Below are 27979 nucleotides of genomic sequence, written 5' to 3'. Positions count from 1 at the left end.
GATAAGGCTGTGTGTCGTGATTATCGTTATAGTTTTAAGAAAATGCTGACTAAGCCGTGAGCGATTTCTTTCTGCAAATGCAAAATGTATGGAAATTCTGACATTTCCTTCCACTGGTAAATGCCAAAACTTTACTGAGGACAGAACATCTCATTGAAGAAGACCAACTGATGTTTTTCCTAAGGAAATGTACATGGACACATTTGTCATTGTCCTTTTCTATACACGTATCTTTTTAAATCCGCTCAATATGGGCCGTGAGTGTTTTGGCCAAAAATAGACAGAGAAGAGCAGGGAGCATAGTTATGAATGGAAGTTCTCCCTCAAGGTTTCAACTTAAACCTCAGTTGCTCAGAGAAACTGTCCCTGTCCCCCAAGTCTAAGTAAGCACCTCTTCTTGTGCATTACTCTGCTGTCCCGCCTTTCCGTGTAAGCTTTCAGAACACATTAATTTCTTGTCCATGGTCTGTGTTTTTTTTAAATTGAAGCAGAGTTAATTTACAATGTTGTGTTAGTTTCAAGTGTACAGCAAAGTGATTCAGTTATACATACATATATGTATATACACACACATATATACATCATGCATATACACATATATGTATGCATATATATGAAAAGGAATCTGAAAAAGAACACATACATACGTATATATTATATATATGTGTGTGTGTATACATATGTATGTATGTATTCTTTTTCAGATTCTTTCTCATTATAGCTTATTACAAGATATTGAGTATGTTTCCCTGTGCTGTACAGTAGGTCCTTGTTGTTCACCTATTTTATATATAGTCCCGTGCATACGTTAACCCCAAACTCCTAACTTATCCCTCCCCACCCTCCGCTATCCCCTTTGGTAACCATTCGTTTGTTTCTCATGTCTGTGAGTATATTTCTCTTTCGTAAATAAGTTCATTTGTATCATGTTTTAGATTCCACGTATAAGTGATATCGTATGATATTTGTCTTTGTCTGACTTACTTCACTTAATATGATAATCTCTGGGTCCATGCATGTTGCTGCAAATGGCATTATTTCATTCCTTTTTATGGCTGAGTAATAGTCCAGTGTGTGTGTGTGTGTGTGTGTGTGTGTGTGTGTGTGTGTGTGTACATACCACATCATCTTTATCCATTCATCTGTTGATGGATATTTAGGTTGCTTCCACGTCTTGGCTATTGTAAATAGTGCTGCTAGGAACATAAGGGTGCATGAGTCTTTTCAAATTAATGTTTTCTCCAGATATATGCCCAGGAGTGGGATTGCAGGATCATGTGGTAACTCTGTTTTTAGTTTTTTAAGGAACCTCCATACTGTTCTCCCTGGTGGCTCCAGTCCATGGTCTGTGTTTGCTTGGGAAGGGCAAGCTTATACTATCCAACCCTTGACCTGCAAGATCTTCTATGTGTGGCTATCTCCCCAATGTATATCTCCAGTCTGGAACTCTCACCCGAACTCAGACTCTTATGCCTGCTAGCTCACTGACATTTCTCCTGGGATGTCTGAGAGGGGACTCAAACTTACCTGTCCCAAATCAAGCTCTTGAGTTTTTTCTATGAGTCTGCTTCCCACTCTCCATGCTTCCTGTCGTAGCCAGTATTTATTGAGAGCTTCCTATACTCCAGACTCTGTTCTAGGTGCTTTACAGGTATTAACTTATTTCATCTGTATAACCACTCTACGTGGTCAGTAGTTTCAGCATCCCCATTACACAGAGGAAAGACTGAGGTACAGAGAGAACTCCCTGAGATCACATGGCTCGTAAATAGCAGATCTGGGTATTAATCTCAGTCCTCCTGGCATCCACGTCTGCATTGGCTGCAGCCTAATCACTGTTCTGTACAGGCTCTCAGTAGATGGCATCACCTCAGAGTTATCTTTCTCTCCATCCAATATCAAATTTGTCAGCAAATCCTGTCATCTCTATCTTCCAAACATATCCTGAAACTAACCAGTTCACACACCCTCTGTTATCACCACCATGGTCAAAGTCACTATCATCTCCTTACTTGACTTCTGTATCTTCTCTTGCTGCCCATAGTCAATTCTCTACGTAGCAGCCAAAGCAGTACTTTCAGAACATAACAGTTCGTGTCAGTGATTTGCTCACAAACCTGCGACAGCTTTTCATCAAACACAGATCATCCAAAGCCTCATTACCTGGTCTATCTGCCCCCGCCCCCTCCAGACTCATTTCCTGCCACTCTTCCCTTGGATTCCCCGGCTCCTGCCATACTGGCCGACTTGCTGTCCCTTAAACACTCCAAGGAAGGTGCCATTGCGAGATCTTTGCCCTTGCACTCTTCTACCTGAAAGTCTCCTCCTTCAGATATTCCCAGGACCCTCACTTCTTTCAGGTCTCTGCTCAAATGCCACCTCTTTGGAGAAGACCTCCCTGACCCCCCTGTCTAAGCCCCATCACATGCCATCCTCTTTGCCACATTTAATTTTCTTAATAGCAGTTTTCTCCAGCTGACATTTTATTATATATTTGCTAACTGTCTTTCTTCCTCACTGAAATGTAAACTTCTGGAGGCCAGGGACTGGATTGTTCACCTTTATCCCCAGCAGCCAGAAGAGTGCCTGTCTCCTGAGTGTTATATGTTTGTTGAGTGAATGAATGAATGAATGAGTTAAAGAACAAAAACCTGTATTCTAATTACAGCTATCAATATATGAAAGTTTTTCCTGAGCTTAAAATGCCAGAGGTATAAAATACCTTTCCCAGCATAATGCACGGGACATCTAACACGTACTCCTGTCCTCCCTGCCACTAACTGTCTACGTGAAGCAGAATGTCTTACTTAAAGCAAGCAGACGGCCAGATTCAGGGCACCGAGTTAAAGCGGCCAGGTTCACGTATTTGCCAGTCCTTCTGTGCTCACACTCAACCTGTTGATGACTACTTACGTCTGTTGTTTCCAACAGATGCTGAGTGTCTGTTAATTCCAATTAGATAATTATCTTTGCAGACAGCAGAGGGGGGCTGTAAGTCCAGATGTGTGCTGCTTTTCCATCTTCCTCTGTCCCTCTCAGTGCCCTGAGCTAATAAGATGGTGTCCGGGAAAGTGCTGGCAGGGTCTTGAGGGGGGAAATGAGATAGGTATCTTGTTCTTTGCCCAGAGGGAGCTCGTAAGGAGGGTCTATTGATTTCCCTTCTATGTAGAAACAGGAAAAGATGCAAATGGCCCTCTCCCCATTTCCAATGCCTCTTCAGTACTGCAGACTGTTTGACCATCCTGCTTTTCTCCATGTGAAGAGATGGTTTTTTTCTCATATTCCTCTACACTCTGTATTTTTAAATCTCCTTTCAGCATTCATATCCCATGAGACCCCAGAACAAGCATTCATTCGGTGTCCTGCCTTCCTGGACCTCTCTTGGCCCAGGCCTCTGAATGAAATCCATCACTTCCTGGTAAGTGCCAACGCTGAAGTGGTTTTCATGCATTGGCATTAAGCAGTGAATTACTGGCTAAAAGGAGGGACAGAAAGACGTCAAAGTAGCATCATTTGAATGTTGCTACTCCTCTCTTGCTCACTTTCTCCTTCCAATAACACTCATCCTTGGAGTGGACTGCACTGTCTAGTATTCCCTAGTGCTCTAAGAAGATCAAGGAAGTAACCATAAGTACAGATAGCGGGGTCTTCAAAAATTACAAAAGTAAAACTCGATAATGGGAAACAACCAAACAAGACCAACATGTATCGAGAAAGCTATTACCAATCTCCCTCCCCACGGAGCCTCACACACCCTCCAACCATGCTTAGTATGGCAGAAGCTGTAGCTTTTTACCAAAATGTGTTTGTGCTTCGTCTTGGGGTTTATAGCTGGACTCTGTTTCCCAGCTTCTCTTACAATTAGGTGTGGCCATATGACTGACGGCTAGACAGTGCAACGGCTAGAAGTGATGGGTGCCGTAATACCCTCCCACACAAGCTCAACTATGCTCCTCCTGTCTCTGTCTAGCCGGAATGGAAACACCTCCACGGGGACCTTGAAAGCCTCGTGATGAAGGTGGAAGTCTCCACTGGCCTGGGTCCCCAAATAACTACAAGGAGGAGGCTGCCCTGGCCACCTCAGGCCAGTTACATGAACTTGAAATAAAATTCGATTGTGTTGGACTTGTAATACATTTCACAGACTATTTGTTACAGCAGTTAGCCCACCATAGCCAATCCACCAGATGTTGTAAGACGGTTGTCAGTATGTGTATTTCTTTCTTCTCCATTTTATTACACAGTCCTCCCTCTGTGTCTACGGCTTCTGCATCCTCTGATTCAACCAGGATTGAATCCCACCAACTGGGGTTGGTTGAATGCATGGATGTGGAACCCACAGATACAGAGGGGCAACTCTGGGACCTGAGCGTTCATAGATATGGTATCATCCTTGGCTGGTCCTACAACCAATTCCCAGTGGATACCGAGGCACGACTGTAAGCTTCTGGAAAGCAGAGTCTGTGTCAGTGCCTTCTGCGTCCCCTGCAGGGAGTCTCACACAGAGCCTAGCACAGCCCATGTGATCAATAAAGAGTTGTTGGTCAGAGAGCTTCTCTCTACCTTTTATTCTAGGATGAGTTAAAACATGAGTAGGAACATGGCCAAATCATAAGCATTTTTCATTTTGCTTTGAAATCCATCTCGGGAATGAAGGATCTCTTCTGTATGTACAGCAGCTCAGAACTGACATGGTCAGCGAAGTGTGACACACATTTTTTGTTATCCATAAATGGATTATCTGCTGTGACCCGGCTCTTCCATCATCTCAGCATATTCCTCTTGTCAACAGCTGTGTGGTAGGCGATGAGAAGGGCCCAGAGCCAAGGGAGAATGAGAAACAAGTTGGGGGAGGGTTTGGGGCGGGTGCTTGTGTCGCTGGGTGTGAGTCGTGAATACGTCCTGCGAGCAAAGAAAATGTTGATTTTTTTTTTTTTTTACTATTATGTGAATGTTCTTATCTATTATGAAACATAATTAAGAGTTGAAATAGAAATATTGAAGTTAAGACCAGGTAGGGTTCTGAAATAACCCCTGTCGTAGGCAAAGATGGAACTTCTTCAAAGCAGGAATGTATCCGTTTGGCCTCACGTCTCTTTGAGGGAAGAAAAGGCGCTTTATTTCCCCCAGTGAGCTGTAGCCAGGCAGGTGAGTCATGGTAAATATTAAAATCTTCATTGTGGACAGGGATGAGTTTTACCCGGTGGCCCTTGATTCCTTAGAAGAAAACCCCATCCTTCATCCTCAGTTGCAGCGGCCAGTGTCCGCATGAACCTCTCAGTACCGTCCCCACCCACTCTACTTCCTGCCTCTAAAGACCCCAGTTTGAAAAACGATGGTCTAAACCAGTGGTTCTCAAACTTCAGTGCGCCTCAGGTGCGTTAAAACCCAGACCTCTGGGTCCTACTCCCACAGTTGCCGATTCACGGGGTCTGGGGTGAAGCCTGGGAACGTGCATTTCTAACAGGCTCCCAAGGGACGCTGATGGGGCTGGTGTGGGGGCCACACTTGGAGCACCACCGGCCCAAACCCCCTCAGCCTCGCTTCATGTTAACAAAGGAAGCTGCGAACGGGCCCCAGTGCGACAGCCTGGCAGGGTGAAGGATGCCGGGCCGTGAGAAATTCCCTCCGCGTAGAGCCAGCGCGAAGCTGCTCAGGGCAACTCAGTGAAATGCCACCTTCCACCCCTGGCCCCCAGTGGCCCTCTCTTTTGCTTCCCCATATTTTTTCCCTCGTTTCGCCTTTAGTAAAATGAAGAGGTCACCATAGATGAGTGGCCCTCCATCCTGCTGCCCGTGAGAATCACCTGGGGAGATTTTTTTTTTTATAATACTCTAGTTTAGACTACATCCTGCAATTCCAAGAGTGGGGGTGGGGACAGGACCCAGGAATCGGCATTTTGATCGCTTTACAGGTGATTCTAATACACAGCGTGGTTGAAAAACGACTGACTCTGTCTAGACCACGTCCAGATCTAGGAGTCTTTGTTTAGCTTCCCCCGCCACAAATGTGGAGTCTCACCTGGCCTCTCTGTCCCCCGACCCTCTGCCCAGACCTAACCCTCACGCCTCCCCTGATGCTTTGCCCTGACCCTTCACTGACTTCTCCCTGTTCACTTTGTATTCTATTTGCTGGGTGGCACGAAGTCACTGCGTGCCTCATGAACTTCCTCTGCTTAATCGGGCAGAGGACAAGTCCCAAACAACTGCAGAGTACATGGAAATTCACGGACTAAAACATAAACAGCGAATTAGGAGCGCTTTTAGAACCCCTAGGAAATGTTAACTGTGGAAGCAGAGAAGGGGCCCATTCCTGGAAAGTGACTTTGACTCATAAAGTCACACTAGAGCTGGGACAGTACACACTTCATTTAATATTGACTCCATATAATTTATTCCCCTAGGCTGGTCCAACCCTATTTTGCTGTGATCCCGAAACATTTCACACATACAGTTGGCCTTCCATATCCGAGGATATGAGTGCTGACTGTACTCTGTTATTTTATATAAGGGACTTGAGCATCTGAGCATCCCTGGATTTTGGTACCTTGGGGGCGGGGGGGACAGTCCTGGAACCAGTACCCCGTGGAGATCAAGGGATGGTTGTACTTTATATTTACCATAACTCAGGTGAGTACAGTAAATCTCTCTTTCCTAAATAATCCTTCATCCTTTAAATAAGCGAAATGAAGTAGAAAATGGAAGCAGTGGTCTGCGTGCTTTGGCTTTTCCCAAACACACTTCCATTGCAACCATGAAGACAGTGGCAGTGAAGCTGGTGGCTTTGCCTGCAAGGAATTAGGGGGTTTCCATTTTATTTACCTGAGTAGTTACAGATTTGGAATTTCCAAGTGCTAGTGGGGTACATCCTAACATCACTTTAATTTTATTCTGACCCTTTGTAACTTGAATTAGAAACACTGGAAACTACTTTTTTTTTTTTTGGACTGCACTTGAAGCTTTAGTTGGTGGAGCCTTTTCAACTCGGTTGTCATTCTTAATGAGGTGGCTTTTTTCTTTTTTCCAGTCAAGTGGCTTTAGTGGAGTTAGGTGACGGGCACTGAGGCAGTCTAGTCATTTAATCCCACCATGTGCTTTGGACAGAAATCAAGGGCCAGGGGCTGGGGCTTCTCTGCTAATTCATCCTCCATGTCAGGTATCTGGAAACCCGCCTCTTCTGCCTTGTCTGAGTTGACTAATTAATTAAGCTGTGTTTGTAAACAGGCCTTTTCTCCCCCAGCACTTTTTTCAACATCTGTTTCTTTAGCCGCAAGCTGGTGACCCCATTTAATGGTAAACAACCTGGCCAATAATTTTGCTTTCCTAGGGGCTGAGGAGTTTTCATTTGGAGGCTGCCCAGAACTATACAAGAGGCCCAAGCTTTAGAGGGAGGCAGACAAGGATTTGAATCCAATTCAGCCATTTTTTAATTATTATGTGACCACCGGCAAATGACCTCGCATCTCAAAAGGTCAGTTTCCCCGTTCTTCCCCTGCAAAATCTACCACTTAGGCCAGTGTCTGGCATATCCTCAATTTAAATACCTCTAAATGAGTTAATACCTTTAAGCCTCAAGGGTATTTTCTGCTTGACTTTGTGCAGGGAATAGTCAGTTTCAAGACATCTCCACACACATCATCACATGTGTCGCTCCTGAACCCCTTTGGGGGAGTTTTGGTAAATGTTGTTACCCTCATATTTTACAGATAGAGAATCAGGCTCAGGAAAGTAAGGGCCAAGGCCCCACCACTGGTTAGAGCCAGAGGCCGAGCAGGTAGGTGTCCACACTCCTGGCCCAGTGCGCTTACTCTGAGACCAGGTGTCCCCCTGGCCTTCAGTGGATGGCGTAAAACTAGATCATAAACACTGGGGAGAAAAGGAAAAGAGTTATGCTTGATATCCCAAGAGCACCTTCTACAAGAAAACGGTAAGATACCACTGATATGAAAGGTGTTGAAATACCTATTAGAGAAATATTATTTGACACATGGAAACATGGTGACCTTTGGCCCGCTGGCCAAAGGTACTTTGGTATACTTTGGACCTGCCAAGTGAGATTGGCTGCAGGTGCAGACCCAGTGATTGTCCGAGTAACCCCTCCCCACCTCCCCGAGGCCTGGGGGCCGGAAGGGGATGCAGCCACAAGTCACTGTGGGACTTGACAACAGGAACTCTGCTGATTGGCCCTGCCTGCACCCCAGAACCTGAGAACTTGAGGGGAAGCCTCCTGCTTCTCCTTGATCCCATGCGGGGGCTGCTTCTTTAGCAATGGCGGTGGGATCTGCCTGTCCCTGGTGACGCACCCTACTTCCTGGCCCCTGAGATGTTCACAGAAAGTTGGTGATAAACACCAACCACCACCAGCATCATTTACTCAGTGCTCACCAAGTTCCGGGCATTTTGCAAAAGCATTTTAGATACATTATTTCATTTAATTTTCATCAAAACCTCATGAAGATAGTTTTAGTTTTTATCTATTGCCATTTATAGAAGAGATAAACAGTGCATTATGAGGACCGTTTTGATGATAAAGAATAAATATCCAACTTGAATGAACTTAAGCAAAAGGCACATTTATTATAAGGATACTGGATTGTCGCACCGGAACCCACGATGGGAACTTGGCTGAGCCTCCAGAACAATGATACTCTCAGGTGCCATGCTCGCCCTCTCACTGGTATATGCTTTCCTCTGGCCACTGGCTTCATTCTTCTCTCTCCATTGGCCAGTTTTCTCCTAGGGTGTGAAACATGGTGGCCCACAGCTTCTGGGTTTTGTTTTGTTTTGTTTTTTTCCCCCTCTGAGGCATTATATTTGCATGTATGTATTACATCCCTAGAAAAAGAATCCAAGGATTTTCCTTCCTGTGTGTTTTCATCTTTGCTTCTTCATGGTCCATGATACCAGATGAGGTTATCAGTACAATGAAACCAAACTGATGGGATGGGAGCAGTTTATTCTGCCATTTTTCTAGATCTTTGAGTTGCACATCGAGTCTAGAGTTGGACACTCCACACTTACTTAGCCTGCCTGTGAGGCTCACAACAATTTTCCCCGCCCCGTGATCATCGACGATTTCAAATTCGCCACCGTAACCGTGCTGCATCATCGCAGTGGGAAAGCTGACAGTGACTCTGGAGCATATGGTCTAATAAGAACCTGTCACTTGCCTCTCTTTTCGGCATTGTTGATACTCTTGAGAGCATCAGCCAGGACATTCATAGGCACCACTATGGCGGCACAGAGAGATGGTGGAAAGAGCTTCTGATTTTTACATAGGCTAGCTTGTGCTGCTGGGGAAAGACTGACTTCACACTCTTTGTTCCTAAGGCCAAAAATCCCAAGGATCTGACCCAACCAGTCAGGTGCCCGCCCCTCAGCTGTAGCTGCGTCAGAGGATGGACAGAGAGATTTAATAACATGGCCATATTCTCAGAGGACCACGTGGCTGGAATCGAGGAAGGGGCAGCTCACAAAAGGAGAGACTGGGCTAAGCAAAAGGGGTGGGGGAGGGAGGGAGTTAGGGGGTCAGGCAGAGGATGGCTGCGTGGTAGACAAAATAGCAGTTATCCACAACCCAGAACTTAAAAGGTTAGGTAGCCCCTGCAGAGTCACACACAACCAAAGCCAGGACTCATTTTAGGCCTTTCTGACTCAAAGCCCTGCATTTAACTAAGGTGACAAATTAGAATGAAGTAGTGGAGTGAGTGAATGCATGAATGCCCGCATACATACAGGCACGCCTGCATACAGCCGTGCATACATGTGTAAATACCAGCGAAGACCTTGCCGAGCCAGGGCTCGAATCCAGGAAGTCACATTCAGAACCTTCAGGCATTGTGCACTTGTGCTCTATCCGTCCAGTTTGCAATCGGAGGATAAAGCTAGCGGTGAGAAGGGAAACTGATGAGGGGCGATGTCCGTGACTAAAGCCTGTGGCCCAGTCCCCCGGAGCAGGTTGTGACACCACCCGCATCCGTCAGTCAAGTCGGTCAGTCAGCATCCCAGCCCTGCTGAGCTGGGTTCTGGAGCCACCTAAGCCTTGGGCATGTTGCACGCATGTCTAGAGCCCCATGATACAGGAGGAAGTTGACTCAGAGCAGGTGGGACGTGACTTGGTGCTGTTTAGTTCCAGAGGTCTCTGCCTGGTCCCACATGTCCCAGAGGAGGTGGTCCAGGACTCAGTCTTGACGTTCAAGAAGAGGGCCTTTTTTGGAAAAAAGTGGATCCGGGGACAAGGTGGATAGGGCTCCGCTCTCAGTGACTCAGCCCCTCTGAGTCCCAGAATGGACTCCTAGGATTGCTGCCCAAGGATGGGGAGTTGGCTTGGGAGGTTTCAAACCCTCGGGCCAGGAAGGCATCAGGTACTTCAGGAAAACATGTTGAATCTTTCAGCTTAGCCGAGCCTGTTGAGCAAACTATTTACAATACGCTCTGACCTAAAAGAATTTCTACGCTTTCTAAACTATCCACCTTGCCCCAGGGAGGGGTTTACGGGAGAGGAACATCTGGCTTGGTGGCATTCGTTGGGTTCAAGGCCTTTGGTAAATCTAGAAGGGTCGTAGCAATTTTACTCTCATGATCTCTGTTTTTATTTGCGCCTGAATGAAAATATTGCATGTAACCGGAAGAATGGCATGGAGTTTAGTCTGACATTTTGAAAGAGATCGAGTTAAGAGTTTGAGAAGTTGGAGTTGGTTCTGGGAGGAAAGTAGGCGCACTGAGGAGTTGCTGTTGTTGGTAGCAGGAGTAACGGTAACAGCAACGAGGGCAAGGAAGAGGAGAAAAAATCGCAAACGCTGCTTTTGCATAAAACTACTGCGCGCCAGGCCCAGAGGTGAAATAACTCACCAGAGGTCACACAGCTTGTCTGTGCCCTGCCTCCTCCTGCTACCATCCTGCCTGTGCCCCCCACCCCCCACGGACTCCAGTTGACCCTTGCCATAAAGTCTTTAGACACAACCATCAGTCCCAGCTTCTGGGAGGCTTAGGTGACTGGAGGGAGGCTGTGGAGCTGAAGCAGACCCTCTTCTCTCGGATCACGGCGGGGAAGGAGTAAAGAGGTCAGAAATATTCTCTTGGCCACATGGCACAGTGCAAGAAACACGGGCTTCCAGAGTCATGATGTCCTGGACCCTCAACGAGCCTCAGTTTCTCTGCCTCTACTGCGGACATCACAGTACCCGCCTGTTTGGGAGCTAGTGACACCGGAATACCATCACTCTGTGTGAAGTGCCTGGCACGGGGCCTGGCCCAGAACACACACAGTTACTCTAATATTATCGCATCTCTGCTCGTGGTGTTATCGGAAATGACCACAGCTGTTCTCTGGTGCCGAGGGAATCAGCACCTTCCATTCCCGGCCCCAGATTCTACCCCAGCTCGCCACTTCTCTATTCCTTCACTCTCCAGAGCAGGGATGGTTGAAGAGAGGAACCGTGGAGAACGGGGACCACAGGGGGGGCTGTGGGCAGTGGCAGCAGTGGGTCTGCACAGCCCCCAGGGAGCCCCGGGCTCTCTCGGAGGGGCAGGGGTCAGCCAGGGATAGCAGATGAGGCCTGAGATGACAACTGACATCTCAGTGCCGCTGGGAGACCCACACAGGTGCCAGGCAAGAGTGGCTGGATGGGTCTCCCTTTGGCGTGTGTGCCCAGAGCCACCGGTCCCCAGCTTAGTACGTGCCGAGGCAGTAATGGGTCAAGGCAGCCCGGATCAAATTTGAATATGGAAATTATTTTCTAACACATTTTTCAAAACGCCAGCTTTCCAAATCTAGACATCACCGAGTGTGCATGTGATTAGGGGAAGGAGCGCAGCAGGTGTGCCGTTGTAGGTACAGCCATCCACGTGGAACCGAGTCCGCCCAGGGCACTCTGTAACCTAGAGGCAGAATTGAGGGAGGCAGTATGTGAGGCAGCCCTTACCTACTACAGCCTTTCCATGGAAGAGCACTGGACTGATATCTAGCACTGGAGGCTTTCTGAGGGTATGAAGTATTTGTCCCCCAGTGACACATCAGTCAATAATTTACCGAGAACACACTTGTTTCAAGCCAGTACAGGGACAGAAGGAGGTAAATAATATAGTCTCTGCCCTTGAGTGCTTAAAGACACATTCAGAGACAGAGATTTTAATGTAATAGCCCAAGGGAGTAGTTGACCCACAAAATGATTACGGAAGGTCAAACAGAGCTTCTTCTCTGGCTGGGGGTGGACAAGCACAGCATCGTGGTGTTGCTGAGGCCTGAGGAGGGCTACGAAGGGTGCAGAGCACTTGAGAAACACGGGAGGGGCTGATGGGGAGAAGACTGTGCAGCCCAGAAAACGAAGCTGCACGTCGACCACACATAGTGTAGACAAAGCTCCGTGCAGAAAGTAAGACCAAAGAACACTGTGAGAAGACATAGAAAACAAACTTTGCTTACCAAAGGGGAGAGGGAGGGAAGAAGAGACAAATGAGGGGTATGGCGTTAACAGATACAGACTACTCTGCATAAAATAGATAAGCAACAAGGATTTACCGTATAGCACAGGGAATTATATTCAACATCTTGTAACAACCTATAATGGAATATAATCTAAGAAAAACCAACTGAGTTACTTAGCTGTACACTTGAAAATGGACACAATATTGTAAATCAACTATCCTTAAAAATAAATACATAAAAAATAGTAAAGACCAACATATTACAGAGACAAAGCCAAATACATCACATCAATTAATATAAATGAGCAAAATTTAGGTATTAAGACAAAAAGACTTTCAGGTTGGTTTACAAAGGAAAAGCCAACTGCATGCTATACTCTAGAGACACACCTAAAACAAATTTAGTACTTTTATACTTCTTCCCGTTCTCTGACTCTTAGTACATGCTATTTTATTTTCCATCGTCAAGGTTTATAACACACACATTTCATTGTATAACCTTAGTTTTTCTAGTGTTTATTCCTAGCTCTACGTTTAAATTAGTATTGTAAATAACACTGCCAAACATTAAAATAAAGAATGCTATGAGAGTGGGATAGATCTTTTTTTTTTAAGTAAGGGTGGGAAATCAAGCGTTCTGTATAAAAAGAGACATATTTTACTTTGACAGAAAGAAGTAAAAGTAAAATCTTGTGCATAAAAAAAATACCCAAAACAGTCAGAAGACAAATCTTAGAGTAGAAAAATATTTCAAGCACATCTGACAGATAAAGAGTTACTATCATACTATACCAGGAACTCCCTACAAGTAGATAGGAAAGACCGACAACTCAACAGAAAATGGGTGAAGGGTGTGACTAGAGGGTAAAAGAAAGAAATCAAAATGGCTAACAGACGTGCAAGGGTGCCCTGGTTTACCGCGAGTCAAGGAGATGAAAATTAGAGCAATTAGATACCATTTTTTATTCTTCAGATTGGTGAACACTTAATAGGGGTAACAACCTAGTGCTGGTGAGAATGTGAGCAAGGCGCATTCTTGTGCTTTGCTGATGGGAATTTCAGTCGCTCTAAACCTTTGGTAAAGTAGTCTGGCAACATCAAGCACATTTGAAAACACAAATATCCTTTCCTTCTACTTTTTTATTGTTGGTAATTGATGCTTTGGAAATACCAAGATATGTATTCAATAGTACGTGTTTTTGTTAAATTTGGGGGGAACATCCTACATGTTTATCAATAGGGATATGACTGAATAAATTAGAATGCATTCGTTATTAGGAAGTACTATGCAGCTATTAAAAGGACTCAAGTCTGCCATCTATTGAGTTGGAAGGAAGCCCATGATGTATAATTAAGTGGGAAAAGCACATTTGCAGAGACATGCATACTATGACCTGGTGTCATACATACATACTCACACATACACATCCGACTTTGGAAAAACACGTTCTTACATACATACTCACAGATGTATTTTGTATGAATATAGAGAATGGATGGTCATACACCAGAATATTTACTTGCTTATGAGGAATGGAGGGGAGGGATGGACGCAGAAAAATAAAGGTTGAACAAAATGAAGTGTTATCAGACACTTAACCTTTGGAAATCCTCAGAGCTAAGGTGTATAGCTTTGGGGGAGGAGAAACAGGAGTGCCCTGCTCTCCTCAGATTTCTGTCCTATTAGGAGTCTCCGGCCTGCCCCAGGGCGTGCCCCACACGTGGCAGCTGCCTGCTCGACACCACTTTGGGACGGGATGGGGTGCAGATCGGGCTGCCTGGCAGAGACTGCTGGTCCCTGCGGCTTGTTCAGGGCAATTGCATGTAGTTTTCAATTTTGCGTTCTAACAGTCAGACGAAGGCGTCAGATAAGCTGCAAGCGTTTAGTGTTAGATCCAGATGTCATCTCCAGCAAGAAACAACGATGCTTTGACTTGGGGAAAATAACCTTTGACGCCTAAAGAGGCTCCGCTAAGGGCTTTCGTTCCAGCATCTTGAGAGATGACTTTGCCTGCAGATGAGAGAGGCTGCCCGGGGAGAGCAATGCCCTCTGATCTCTGGGCAAGGACTACGGTGGCCTTCACAGAAGCCGTGCCCTGCCTGGACTCCTCTCCTTCTCCCCGGAGACGCGCTCACCAAGGGGACAGATTCAGGGGCTTCCAGAAGGAGTGCCGCCCCTGTGTGTCCCAGCGTGCTCTTGGGTGCCAGCTTCACTGCCGGCGGTGGAAGAAATCTGTTAGCAGAAGGAAGACTTTGACGTCTCCCGTCACCACAGATTGGTTCTAGAATTTTCCTAAGGGAAAGCTTATGGAGTAACACGCTGTAGGTTTGAGAGGTAGACTTCCTTCTGAGGAGAGATCCCCAGCTGGACAGGTGTTCAGCTTGTACTGAGAGAAGCAACCAGAAACCCTCAAAATGACTCCATGTTTTCCTGAGAAAACTAATCAGAGATTTTTTTTTTTTTTTCTTCAGAAAGATGATTTCAGGTCTCAGGAGATCTTCTGAAACTTAGTGTGGCAGGGAACTGCATTTTTTACAGACGGGTGTTGTTAAATGTGCTGCTGGAGATGTTTGTTTAGTGCTTCCCTCTGAGGAATTCAGAGTGCTTTACAGACATTTTCTTCATTATTTCTTAAGGCTTTTTTCTTTCTCCTGAACGTGTTATACGCTCGACTATAAATTTTTCATTCAGTTTTTCTCACTGAATTTTTTCTGAAATATTTCCTGTTAACCTCATTTCCTCCTGCTCTGCATATCCAATATGATGTACTAATGCGAGTTCAGACACCCTAGAAAAGAATTCAAGATTTTTCCTTTCGGCATCTCCTGCTTCTCTTTCTCTATTTACTTTTACAAACTTTCCCATTTTTAATACTTTTTCCCCCTGAAAAGAAGAATTGCTTGAAATATACCTGTTCTTCCACAGAAATAGCCCCTATTTTATTTAATTTTAGCTGTTTACTTATTTCTAACTGTCTTGCTTCACAAGAAGTTGAAGTAATTAATTTGTGGTAACTAAACACATTCTTTAACATAAGCACTGTGTAGTGGCATTGCAAATCTGATACTCATAGCAGAGTTGTGTTGGGTTTTTTTTCAAACCTGTTTCTCCTTTCAGTCCTGAAGGAATTTGTTAACTTTCTTTGTCACTGTAATTATCCTTGAAGAAACAAACAAACAAACAAAAAGAATCAAGACTTTAAGACAAGCTAATCTTTTTTTTTTTTTTTTTGTGATACGCGGGCCTCTCACTGCTGCGGCCTCTCCCGTTGCGGACAACAGGCTCCGGACGCGCAGGCTCAGCGGCCATGGCTCACGGACCCAGCCGCTCGGCGGCATGTGGGATCTTCCCGGACCAGGGCACGAACCCGTGTCCCCTGCATCGGCAGGCGGATTCTCAACCACTGCGCCACCAGGGAAGCCCCAAGCTAATCTTTTGTAGAGTCAGATCAGAAGATACTTCCCTCCCTTTAGGAAATAACCACTAAGAACACCTTTTTACTGCACTCTCATCAGATGGAAATGTAGTAGGGAGCCTGTGTCCTAAAGATCATGAAATTATGTAGAAGACACCTAGCAATCACTCCCTATTTTACAGATGCGGAAACTGAGGCTCAGAGAATTATAGATATTTGTCTGCAGTCACAGAAATACTTAGAGACACATTCAGAATTTAGTTTAGGAAGGACTTGACCTCCCTGGCAGTCCAGGGGTTAAGATTCTGTGGTCCCAGTGCAGGGGGCGTGGGTTCGATCCCTGGTCAGGGAACTAAGATCCCACATGCCTTGGGGTGAGGCAAAAAAAAAAAAAAACCTTACTATCCCACATATATTAAAAGGATAAAAAATGAATCAAAAAAAAAGAATTTCGTTTAGGAGACAAGACATCTAAAAAGTCACTCAATAAGGTAGTAAAGAGCATGAAATAATGAATGATTTGGTTATTCTGGGCAGTGGTGAGCTGGTAAATGTTTAACTGCTGGGGACAGGGGTGGGCAGGGGCAGCCCTGATTTCATGGTGCCTACGACCAGTTTCAAACTACCAACCTGAAGCCATCGAACAAGGAGTTGGGAACAGATTTGTACGATCTAGCTGGCTGTCAAGAGCAACAGGGATCTTCTGTCTGGAGGGAGCAGGTCTCTAGGGAAGAGAACTAAGCTAGACCAGTTCTCCCGACACGTGAAGGACCATCCTTGGTGTTTCCATGGAGAAGCTGCAGGACTCTGCAACTTTGCTGTTGCCTCAGCAGATAAACCACTCTTCACCTACTGAGCTATCGCTTCCATTTCAAGGCCCAGCTTAAAAAAGGGTCCCAGTCAAGCTTCTCCCTGACCCTTTCAGAAATAGTCACTTCTACCCTGAATCCGAGTAATTTTTTAGACCTTTTATTAGGGTAATTACCAAAGCCTCACTTGATATTACTGTCAGTAGACAGTGTCTTTCCCCAGGGGACTGTCCTTGGAGGACAGTCATTATATCCTTCATTATTATCCGAGAAGCAATGCAGGATGTTGGGTGGGAGCCCAAGCTCTGGAGCCAGACTGGTCAGCTTCAGATCCGGACACTGTGCTCGCTTACCTTGAGACCGTGAGCAACTCATCAGACCCCTCTGTTCACACCTGAAGAATGAGACACTAAATAACAGCCTGCATCTCACAGACTCAGTCTGACGATGCATGAGATTCCTGGATGTGTTGGGTGCTTAGCACATACTAAGCCCTTAGTAAATGCTGCCTGGTATTGTTTTCTCTAGCACGCAGCCCAGCGCCTGGCACAGAACTGATGTGCAGTTGATATCGGTTGCATTATGTCGAAGTGAAGCAAGGATGTGATCCAGCTGTCTTGACAGGAAGTTAAGAAAGAGTGCTGGAGGAGACCTCATGAACAGATTATTCCTGGGGAAATGAGGATGAGATAGTAAATAAAAATCAGTTGACCATAGGATTGTAGGACCAGAACCAAGCTTTCCAGCTGTGGTATGATGCACACAGAGCAGGGCGGGGTCGTCCATACCCTCCCCTCCCTCAGCGAGCTGGATGCCGTAAGTTTGTAAATATACCATTTGTCATTGCAATAGCTTGTGTAGACTGCTGTTCCTTGAAATATCTCCTTTTCAGTATTGTGCAGTTGCTTTTAAAAAATCTAAATGCTAGACATTAAGTATAAATACTGTTGAATTTTATTCCATTTCGTTCAGTCCATTATTCCAGTGAATTCATATGGCTTCCAACCTTGATTCTGCATTGCAGTAAATCTTCTATCCTTTCTAGTTTGTGTTATCTGCAGTTGGGTGAGCATGACTTCTTTTTTGTTTTCTGAAACACTACACAGGCCACTTCTAAAAAAAGAGTCCCTGACATGTCACTAGAGACCTTTTTGGCATTAGTTCGTTAAACAATCTTTTTTTTTTTTTTTTTTTTTTTTGCCTATGGATTTTAGACTCCTTTCAAATCTATCAAGTATACAAGGATCTATTTTATATTCCCTCTTGTTCACAAGTTTCATGAAAAAACTTTGCCAACATGCTATGTCTGCAGCATTTTTGTTTCACAGATATAGTGAGACTATCAGAAAAGAAAATACAGCCAGCTTGTTGAAACCTGTTCCTGATTAACCTATCCTAACTTCCAAACCCGACAACTTCCTTTTCCGACTTTAATAAAGGATGCATGTTTCAAAATAGTGAAGTTAAGTGTATCAGGGTAGATTAGGCTCAATGCACAAATCTTGACCATCTAGGTGAGAAGTTTGGACACAGTCCTGAGGGTGGTGGGAAGTTGTTGAAATTTTTGAATAGAAATTATATGATGAAATGATGTTTTAAGAAGAGCCATCTGGCAGCAGTGTCCACAGTGGACTCTAAACCTTATATGAAGTTTGAAGTTGCCTGCAGTAATCCCAAGATGGGCTGCCGCACGACTGGGCTAAGCTAGTAGCAGTAAAGATGGAAGAGCACACGTTTTGGATTAAAGAAAAAAACACAGAGAGACTACTGGGGGAACATGATAGCAGTGAAAAAAATAAAAATAGGTACCGTAGGGCTTCCCAATCCTTTTCACATAATGGAACACGCAGAAAATAACAGTTTGGCCATGGGGGTAACTAGGGCCACTTGGAGATGGACATGACCCAATGTCATGGGCTCCCACAGCTGGGTCTTCCCTTCCCCAAGCCCCACCTCCCCCAAAGCACAGGCAGAAGACGTGAAGATCTCCACATGGCTGGGAAGCTAGTTGGACATTTTTGTTTTAGAAATGAGTAGTCTTAGTAATATGAAGAAAAATAGACTTGTACCAAAATCAGGACCAACAGTACGGAAGAGACTATACACGTAAAGGGAAGCAAATGTTTGCTTCAGTGCATAACTGCGAACACAGAAGTGACATATGGCTGCACGCTTGGAAGAAAACCAGCATCAGGGTTAATGCCACACGAAAGAGCCCAGGTCACCGAGCCACTGCCCGTGTTATAGTGACGCACGAGAACAAAGGCGGTGGCTGTACAGGCCTAATCTGGGCATGAAAGTAGGCAACGCCTACCAGACAGGTTGGGGGGAGGTATAAACCACACCAAGGGAGGCACTAGGTAGAAACTTAGGTGTAGACAGAAGCAGAAGCAAAAGAGTGAATTTTGGTTTTGGATTAATACGGAAATCTAAGCCATTTGCTTGAAAATTTATGACATACTGGCCAATTGTCGCTCCTTGTTGGTTTTCGTAGTTCATAAATTAAGTCGTTTTGTAGTCCTGGTGCCTCACCTGTGCCACTAAAATTTGTTTTGCTGCATAGAGGAAAGAAAATGCATCTATAATTCCTGGTGATAACCGAAGATGTTTGGTTATAGAAAGTTAAAAGGTGCTCCCTCTTTCTTCAGTAAACTCAATGACAGAGTGAGAGCAAGAACCTACCAACAAGGCGTGCAGAGTCTATTATAAAAACAGGAACGAATGGCTCTTTTGAAAAAGAATGGAACCCCCACATTTCTCCCAATGGTTGGCAGCAGGGCCACCACGTGCATGATGCCAGGGGCCCCCGCCTTTCACGCTGGAGTACGTGAAGTGCAGGCACACAGCCCATGTGACCGCGTGTGGCGGTTCACAGAGAGACCGATCTGATCCCTGCCCCCCGCCCCCGGGCGCCCACCCAGCCCAGCAGGTGCGTATCCATGCTGACCTGTGACGTTCATCACCCCCTCGACCACACTCCCTTCCCCAGCCGAGCTGCGCTCTATTCTTTCATCCCGACTCACCATTTTATTCCAATTCAGATCCAGCCAGTTCTCCCTGTGGCTTCCCACTAGACCTCTGGCACAAGCCAGAGCACATCCTTCTGGCTCATTTGCCCCCGCCGCTCTGTTGACCTTTCCAAAGCTATTTGCTGCTCTCCCCGTCCTGCTCCGCGTTACAGCTGAGGAGAAAACACCAATAGGCACTCAGGGCAGGAAGCTGCGGCCTCCTCCCAGCACTGGGACAGGCTTCAGTTTTAGCACTTATCACACGGTGCTGTAAACATTTGCTTCCACTTCTGACTCCTTCACTCGGTGTGAACCTGCCAGAGGGCAGACAGACGCTCCTTTAAGCCACGAGGTTTAGCAGAGCGCCGGGCACGTGTCTGGAAAGGGGGTGAGTAGGTGAAGAGCCCACCTTTCTTAGATTGGGACACAGTCGTCTCATCCTGAGCACGTGATCTAAGGAGGATTCGTCTCTGTTACGGACAATGGCTGCATCTTCGGACTTCGTTTAACAGCTTCCCGGGGGAAGCCAGGAGAAGCAGCTCTGTGTCGGCCGGTGGTTTCTGAGTCCCTGTTTATCCCTGTGCAGGTGGGCAAGTGGAAAGACAAGTCCCTGCAGATGAAGTACTACGTGTGGCCCCGGATGTGTCCTGAGACGGAGGAGCAGGAGGACGACCACCTGAGCATCGTCACGCTGGAGGAGGCGCCGTTCGTCATCGTGGAGAGCGTGGACCCTCTGAGCGGGACGTGCATGCGGAACACGGTGCCCTGCCAGAAGCGCATCATCTCCGAGTACGTGGCCGGGGGCCGCCGGGTTTGCCCCAGCTGTCGGCACCCGGCTGCGATCCGGGGCGCAGAATGAATTGGGCACCGTGTCTGAATTTCGTCACCGTTGAGCGGTGGGGTTTCTGGCAGCCCTGGGGTCTGGCATCTGGTCCCGTCCGGGTCATGACCCGGCAGAATTACCGCTAACTGCGTTATCGTCTCTGGGGCCTTGCGTGGTCCCAGTGACCAGGACCTCAAGTTCGTAGAGATTTAAGTTTACATTGGTGTTGAAGGGTGTTTTCTGAGGCCGGCATGTCTTTAGAAACATTTTTCGAAATAGAGAAAACTAATCTATGCCGATAGAAGTCAGGATAATGGTTCTTTTTGGTGAGGGTGGGAAGGGCCTGGAAGGGAGAACAAGAGGCCTCTAAGGTGCTGGTAACTCTTCTGCATCTGAATTTGGGTTCTGGTTAAATGGGTGGGTTCAGTGTATGAAAAACCATCCAGCGGAGCTCTTAGGATATGTGCCCTTTCCTGATATGTGTTATACTTCAAAGGAGCATATTTAAGATTACGAGAGAACAAGGTCCAGTGTGGTGAGGGAATGAGATTATTGCAGTCCTGCGGTCGGACTTACGCCCTCACCCGGGCCTGACATAAATGGTGCTGAGCTGTGAAGGAGGGCCTGCTTTGTGGTTGGCAAGGGAAATATTTTGCCTCTTGTATAAAAGCCTTGTTTTTGTTTTTTTGTTTCTTTACCTGGTTAGAAATAAAACAGATGAGGAGCCAGGTTACATCAAAAAATGCTGCAAGGGGTTCTGTATTGACATCCTTAAGAAAATCTCTAAATCTGTGAAGTTCACCTATGATCTTTACCTGGTTACCAATGGCAAGCATGGGAAGAAAATCAATGGAACCTGGAATGGCATGATTGGAGAGGTACGTGTCCGGAATTAAGGGCCTTTCCGCGCTTCATTTATTTTGTTTCTTTTAAATATTTTGAAAACGCTCATTTTATACATTTTAGAAAGTATAAAGTAGTACAGCTGACTCTTGAACAACATGGGTTTGAACTATTTGGTCCGTTTATGAGCAGATTTTTCTCAGTAAATATGTGGTCGGCCCTCCTTACCTGTGGGTCTTGCATCTGTGGATTCAGCCAACCGCAGAGCCTGTGCTGTGTCTACGATCTTCGGCCGGTGGAATCCGCGGATAAGAAGGGCTGACCCTGGGACTTAGGCGTCCTCAGATGTCGGTATCCACGGCGGGTCCGGGAACCAATCCCCCGCAGATACCAAGGGAAGGCTATAAATGAAATGTACGGTTCCCACTATACAAAGGAAAGCACTGTAGGGCCCCAGATATTTCGTGCACGGTGGCCGCTGGCCTTCCTGGATGCCCTAACTGGAGCCTCGCGTCTTTCTCCCCAGGTGGTCATGAAGAGGGCCTACATGGCAGTGGGGTCGCTGACCATCAACGAGGAGCGGTCGGAGGTGGTCGACTTCTCCGTGCCCTTCATAGAGACTGGCATCAGTGTCATGGTGTCACGCAGCAATGGGACCGTCTCACCGTCTGCCTTCCTAGGTGAGTGATGGGCTTGCAGGCGTGAAGGATGTGGACACAGGGACAGGTAGAGAGAATGAGGAACAGGCGCAGGAGCTCGTGGCCAGGCTCTCTCAGCCAGGAGCTGACTTTTCAGGAGCTTCCCTCAGCCAGGGATTTCACTTTGGGGACCTCAGAATTGATCATTCTCCAACATGAAAACTGAAGAATACCCTCAAAAATAGGAAGGCATGGTACCCGGTAAGAAAACAGTACAGGACCGGTAACCAGAGGTCCTGCCTGAGTCTCACTCCTGCATTTGACCTTGAACAAACTTGCTCCATCCTGGGACCCCGTCTCCACATCCACAGAAGAAGGCATTTCGACTAGCTGATCTCTGAAGCTGCTTCCTGCTTTAATAATGTCTAATTCTGGATATCATTCAAATACCTGTTTGTTTCGAATTAGCTTCAAGAGTGGAGCTTGGTGCTACCCAAAAAAAAAAAAAAAGGTTTTCTGTTTTCACGTGAATTTTTGAAGGCTTTGCCAGATAAACCTGCTCTGATTCTCCCGCCCACCGACCCCATCCTTCCCCGTAGAACCTGTACCTCACTCTCCAGCATTACTTATGTGTCAAAGCCTTTTCCATATGATATAAGACTGGGTGAGATGAGGCCAAGATTTCAATTAGATGAGGTCTTTTGTGAGCTCATACCCCATGTTTTTGGCAGGGGCTGTGAGAGCAAGGGATTGGAAAATAAAATGTCACCTTGAAAACAGGCCACTGGGCTCGGAGATAGGAAGCTGGTTTGGTCATAAACAAGCTGAGAGCCCTTGGACCAGTCACAGTCTCTCTAACGGATACCAACACTTTTTTTAATTGAACACTTGCTATGTGGAGGCCCGGGCATTGTTGTACAAACTTTGATGATATTACTTCATTGCCACTACTATAATACCCAGTTTATGGCTTAGGAAACTGAATCCTAGGTTATGCAATTTTCCAGCCATCTCTCAGCTAGTAAGGAGCAGGTCCAGGATTAAAGCCCAGATGTGGCTGCCCTTGCAAGCCTGTGTTTTAGTACACATGGGGGCATTGCAGAGCTCGACTCCTAAAATCAGGAAAACAGTGCAGTGGGCCAAGACTAAGATGTGATATAAAATGGAAAAGCACAGACTTTTGCCTTCAGAGGCCCTCTGTTCATGACCTGGCTCTGCCACTTTCTGAGTATGAACTTAGAAAGGGCTGGGACCTCTTAAGTCTTACTTTACTGCTCTGTAAAATAGATATAATAATGCATAATGCAAGGGCCATTAAAGGATAGTAGAAACGATGTGGTGAAAGTACTTTCTAAACTATATAAACCAACACAAATATTTTTTGTATTTTGTGTCCCGAAAGTTGCTCTGGGCTTAATGGGGGGAAAAGAAAGCATAGAGACAGTGCTTTTACTCAGTTATCTCCTAATCTTGGACAAACTGGGATCAGAGTAGGATTCCAATCCGTCAGACCCAAGGAGGAGAGGGTCTCTGAGATTCCACCGTACAGAGGCCTTGAGTTGTACCTTCCACCCTCGCATCTCTGGCTGCCACTGCAAGGTTCTGCATTTCACAATCGGTCCCTTTTAAGTTAATTAAGTGACCGGGCTTTTATAATTCCCTTGGGAGTTCAAAAATAAAGTAGGTTTCAAAATAAGGAAATATTTTCTAACTTTCAGCCCATTCCCCCCCCTTTTCAATTTCATCTTTATTAATGATTTGGAAGAGGAGGAAACAGCATGTTAATTCACTTAGTTCTGAATTTACGGTGTGATGTGACAGCTAAAAAGGCCAGAACTATTTTGAGGCACAATTGAGGAAGCGTTGTTTTTACAGGCCTCCCGAGAGAGGGCTCCTGGAATCCAGGATTCAATTTCTGGACACCTCTGAGCCAGAGAGATTTAGATCAACTGGAAGAGAGTCAGCAAAAATGATTTTAAAAAGTTAAAGAAAGCATATGTGGAACATTCTTACCCTCTTGCCTGTTCTTGTCCCATCAACCTTGTCACCTGGAAATAGGGACGAGATTGAGGTCGTTTTGTTAATTATCATGTCCCCTGTCATTTGCGAAATTCCCAGTGTTGTAGACACTGATATTTAATGTGGATGGATTTTTTTTTTTAACGTTGACATATTCTCCTACACTAATGATGTCTAATAAAATATACCACGTCAAACGAGGTTGAAAAAGCAAATCTAGGCTGGAAAGTTTAAGAGAAGTGAAGCAAGGGGGCAAGGGAGTTATTCATTGTGCCTAATTATTACTGAACCAATTCAAGCCACAAAGAGTAACCAAGTCTGTTGAGAATGAACTTGGCCTCAAGGCTCGGAAGCATTGGTGAAAACCTTCCCAGCTCCAGCTGTGGGGTGTGGCCTATACATATGTGTGGCATATACATAGGACCGTAAACCAAGAGCCAGTCCAACACGACTCTCTTATCCATGTCTAGCACTTATTCTAGTTCCACTGTTTTCCAAAAGACCCAGGTATTGGTCCAGTCGTGGCGGAAACTATCTGTACAGTCTCAAAAAGGGCGGGCAATAGGCCGTCCTTCTCATATGTTTGAAAGGAAACCAGCTTCAGCTCGCCCATCAGGGCGACGGAGACGCTCAAACACAGCCTCTTAACTCCTTCCCCCCTAAGCCAGGCCCTGGCTTCCTGAAGGGATGCACACACCTGTGGCTCGTTCCCCCAAAGATAGGAGTCGCGCGAGCGAATGCACGTGCGAATTGATCAGGAGCTGTCTGTTCTCCGCCTTAACCCTGAGCGCCGATGTCTCGCTTCCGCAGAGCCGTTCAGCGCCGACGTGTGGGTCATGATGTTCGTGATGCTGCTTATCGTCTCCGCCGTGGCCGTCTTTGTCTTCGAGTACTTCAGCCCCGTGGGCTACAACCGGTGCCTCGCCGACGGCAGAGGTAAGGCCAGCCGTAACCGCCGCACTTCTGCCTTTCTCCACTTCTCGGCTCGGAATCTCTGCGGCCCTCGTCTGCGGCCCGCCTCCGCCCTGAGCCTCCATCTGCAAGGTCACCACCACCTTGGTGACTCGTTAGAAAGACCCCAATTGAGGGGTTCTAATCAGTGCTCTGGTTTTTCATTTTACCCTGGTGTTCAGAAAAATACTAATTTCTAAATGTACAGTGACAATTGGGATTACCAGAGTTCTCTAGCTTGAGAAGTAAGTAGAAGACTAATTCATATGAAAGTAATATACCTTAGAAATAGTGACTGATGCACGTGTAACATTCTGCTCAACTGTTCATTTGGAAAGACTGGAGCTTTATCCTGACTTTTAAAGTTTATTGTGGAATTTATGAAAGATTTGCAAACGCATTAGATAAAACTAAAAATAATCACCCATAAGTTTATCAGCAAGATATAATATCTGTTAATGTATGGTATATATACTTCTAGTCTTTTAAGTTTTATGCACATGTAGCCATTCTATTAAGTAGCCCAAACTTAAGTAGAGCATCAATGTGAAAACTTTTATCTTTCTTCTGTTATTACCCATCTTCTAGACTGTGTGACTGAAACCCTTAACAAAAACTTGTGTAGATTCCAAAACTTTCTGATCATTTCCCATTATTAAAGCAAATAAACAACAAGAAGCAAACACACACACACACACACACACACACACACACACACACACACACACACACAGACCCCAATTTAGATGTTAGTTTGAATCTGTATGTCCCCTCCCTGCCTCAAGCCTGACCCCAAGCCCAGTTCCACCCCTAAGCAAGTGAGATCAAAGCTGGCAGCAGAAACGTGTAACATAGACATGTCGGAGGAAACTCTTTTGATAACCTTAGGCTATGAGCAGTCTGTCCCATCAGATGCGCTAACAAGGCAGATTAGACACATGTATCGAGAGTAAGAAAAAACAGGTTACCCCAGGGTACATGCAGGGTCGTTGTGGCTGAAACAGCTCTCCACAGCCAAAGGATAACCTCTGAGGTACAAGATCCCCAAAGCATGTGTCCCCGGCTCACATCTCTCTGCCGGGAGGTAGAGGAGTTGGGTATTTGAAATAAAATGGCTGGGACATAACAGTTCTCACCCACAGCTACTCTTGGGGGTGGTCCGTCTTCCTGGCTAGGAAGGTCCAGAGACGTGAGGGCTACCCATGTGTTTGAGGCATTTACGAGACTTCACAGAAAGTTTACTAGATTTCTGAAGGGGGGCCAAGGGGTCCTTATAGATATCTCTCCTAAAACTTCCCAAGAACACCAGGATTAGGAAATATTATGCCTTCTCTGAGTCTTCTCCCATCCACCATGTGAGCTTTATTCTGGAATTATGTGTCAAAAGAGGAAAGATTCTTAACCCCAGCTACACATAAGAATTACCTATGGGGCACTTAGAAGACAAAGATGCATAGACCTCATATTCTAATATTCTGATTCACTAAGTCCAGAGTGGGACTTGAACCATTGTATGTTTCAAAATAGTGGTTCTCTACTTGGGCTGCATGGTACAATAACCACCGCACCTCACCCCGATTTAGTAAGAATCTCTGGGGATGGTGTGTCAGTATTTTGTCAGAGGTCCCCTCGTGCTTCCGTTGAATTCACAGTCCAGGCTATGAGCCACCCCTGCACTGAGGTATTTCCAGGTGTAGACCTCCCTTCTCATTTGGGGTGTGCCTTCCGGGGTGGACGCTTGGATGCCTCCACGATACTCAATAGTCAGGGGCTCCCTGCCTGTGCCAAAGGGTCATCCAAAAGCCACGACTACTCCCCATCCCAGTGGGCATCGGTAACAAGTGAAACATCCGAGAAACACAAGAGTACACACATACGTTGACAATGTCAAGAACCAAAGCTAGTGTTCACCCTCCCCGACCCCGCAAAGAAAATCAGAGGCAAAAATTCAGACGCAAAAATCAGAGCAAGGGCTTACGATTACTCACTTTACCAAAGGATGCTTGACTTCGCCAAAGAATTCAACACGGGGCTGCTTTAACTATCAAGTCTCCTTGGGGCATTTTACAATGCACAAAACTTTGATTTATAAACAGTTTTTTAGGTATGCATCTGTTCCATGAAATAAGGTCCACTCGCACAGATGTGTGTGCACAGTGAGATCTTAGGCTCGACATGTGTAGTCACTGATGATTTAGGTGGCTGAGCAGATGCTCTCAGGATCACAGATAGCATCGAAACACCTGTGCTAATGTGCTGCAAAACTGTCCAGGCAGATGTTCGTTTCTGCAGCGGGGGGGGTGGGGTGGGGGGGCTGTGGGCAGACCCAGACAGCAGGCAAGATTTCACCATCACCAAGCGGAGAAAGCAGGGAGGTCACAATAAATACGTGGGCAGAAACCCTGCGTGGTCTGTGTGGAGGTTGGGTGGAAGACAAAGACAGCCTACCTTTCCACCCTCAGATACATGTGGCCAAGCCAGGGATCTCTGGCAGGCTCTCTGGGCCGCCTGGTATTCTTTTACACCGAAGGCAGGCGCTGCTGGAGGGAACCAGATGGGAGGTGTTGGCCCTGGAGTGAGGTCAAGGCTGCCTTCAAAACATGGAGTGCTGAGAGCTGGAAGCCACAGAAGAACCAGGATCAACTGCATTCAAGGCGGCATCCGGGAATAAAATCGGAGGAGATCTATGACTAGTGGGAGAAACAGACCCCACAAGGTTCTTGCTGACCTTCTTTGAAATTGAAATGCTTTCTCGGTAGATACAAATATCAATTGGGGGAACATGGTAATGAGGATGCAAGTGTGACCGTCGTGGGATGGTTGCCTTCGTTACTCTGTCCTGATGGGCTCTTAAGGGTCTTACATCCGTCAGGGCAAGAAGCTGGCTCCTGCGGTGCCCTGGCTGAGTCATGATCATTGGTTGGAGTAAGAGCCCGCACACACCCCAGGCCTCTGGTTTTTCTCGTCCACCTTCCTGTGGGTCCCAGGAGAAGAGAGACACAAGCTCTCAACTGAAAAAGCTACCTAAGGGTAGCTTTAGGGCTGGG

At 46.1% G+C, this 27979-nt stretch overlaps 1 protein-coding gene and 1 pseudogene across 2 annotated transcripts in view; one reads left to right on the top strand and one right to left on the bottom strand.

The window, feature by feature from the left end:
• Window positions 1-27979, top strand: part of GRIN2B (glutamate ionotropic receptor NMDA type subunit 2B) — a 422513-nt gene that overhangs the window by 351193 nt on the left and 43341 nt on the right. For both annotated transcript variants that reach the window (XM_067008755.1, XM_059081259.2), the window contains 4 exons: window positions 20245-20447; window positions 21188-21359; window positions 21851-22004; window positions 24792-24917. In XM_067008755.1, the coding sequence (XP_066864856.1) occupies window positions 20245-20447; window positions 21188-21359; window positions 21851-22004; window positions 24792-24917 (655 nt within the window). The remainder of the gene's footprint in view (window positions 1-20244; window positions 20448-21187; window positions 21360-21850; window positions 22005-24791; window positions 24918-27979) is intronic.
• Window positions 8835-9233, bottom strand: LOC131766688 (small ribosomal subunit protein uS8-like; annotated as a pseudogene).

Source organism: Kogia breviceps, chromosome 12 (assembly GCF_026419965.1).
Source record: "Kogia breviceps isolate mKogBre1 chromosome 12, mKogBre1 haplotype 1, whole genome shotgun sequence".
NCBI classification, from domain to species: Eukaryota; Metazoa; Chordata; class Mammalia; order Artiodactyla; family Physeteridae; genus Kogia; species Kogia breviceps.
The sequence above is the reverse complement of the archived record's forward strand: the minus strand, read 5'-3'. Positions and strand labels throughout refer to the sequence as shown.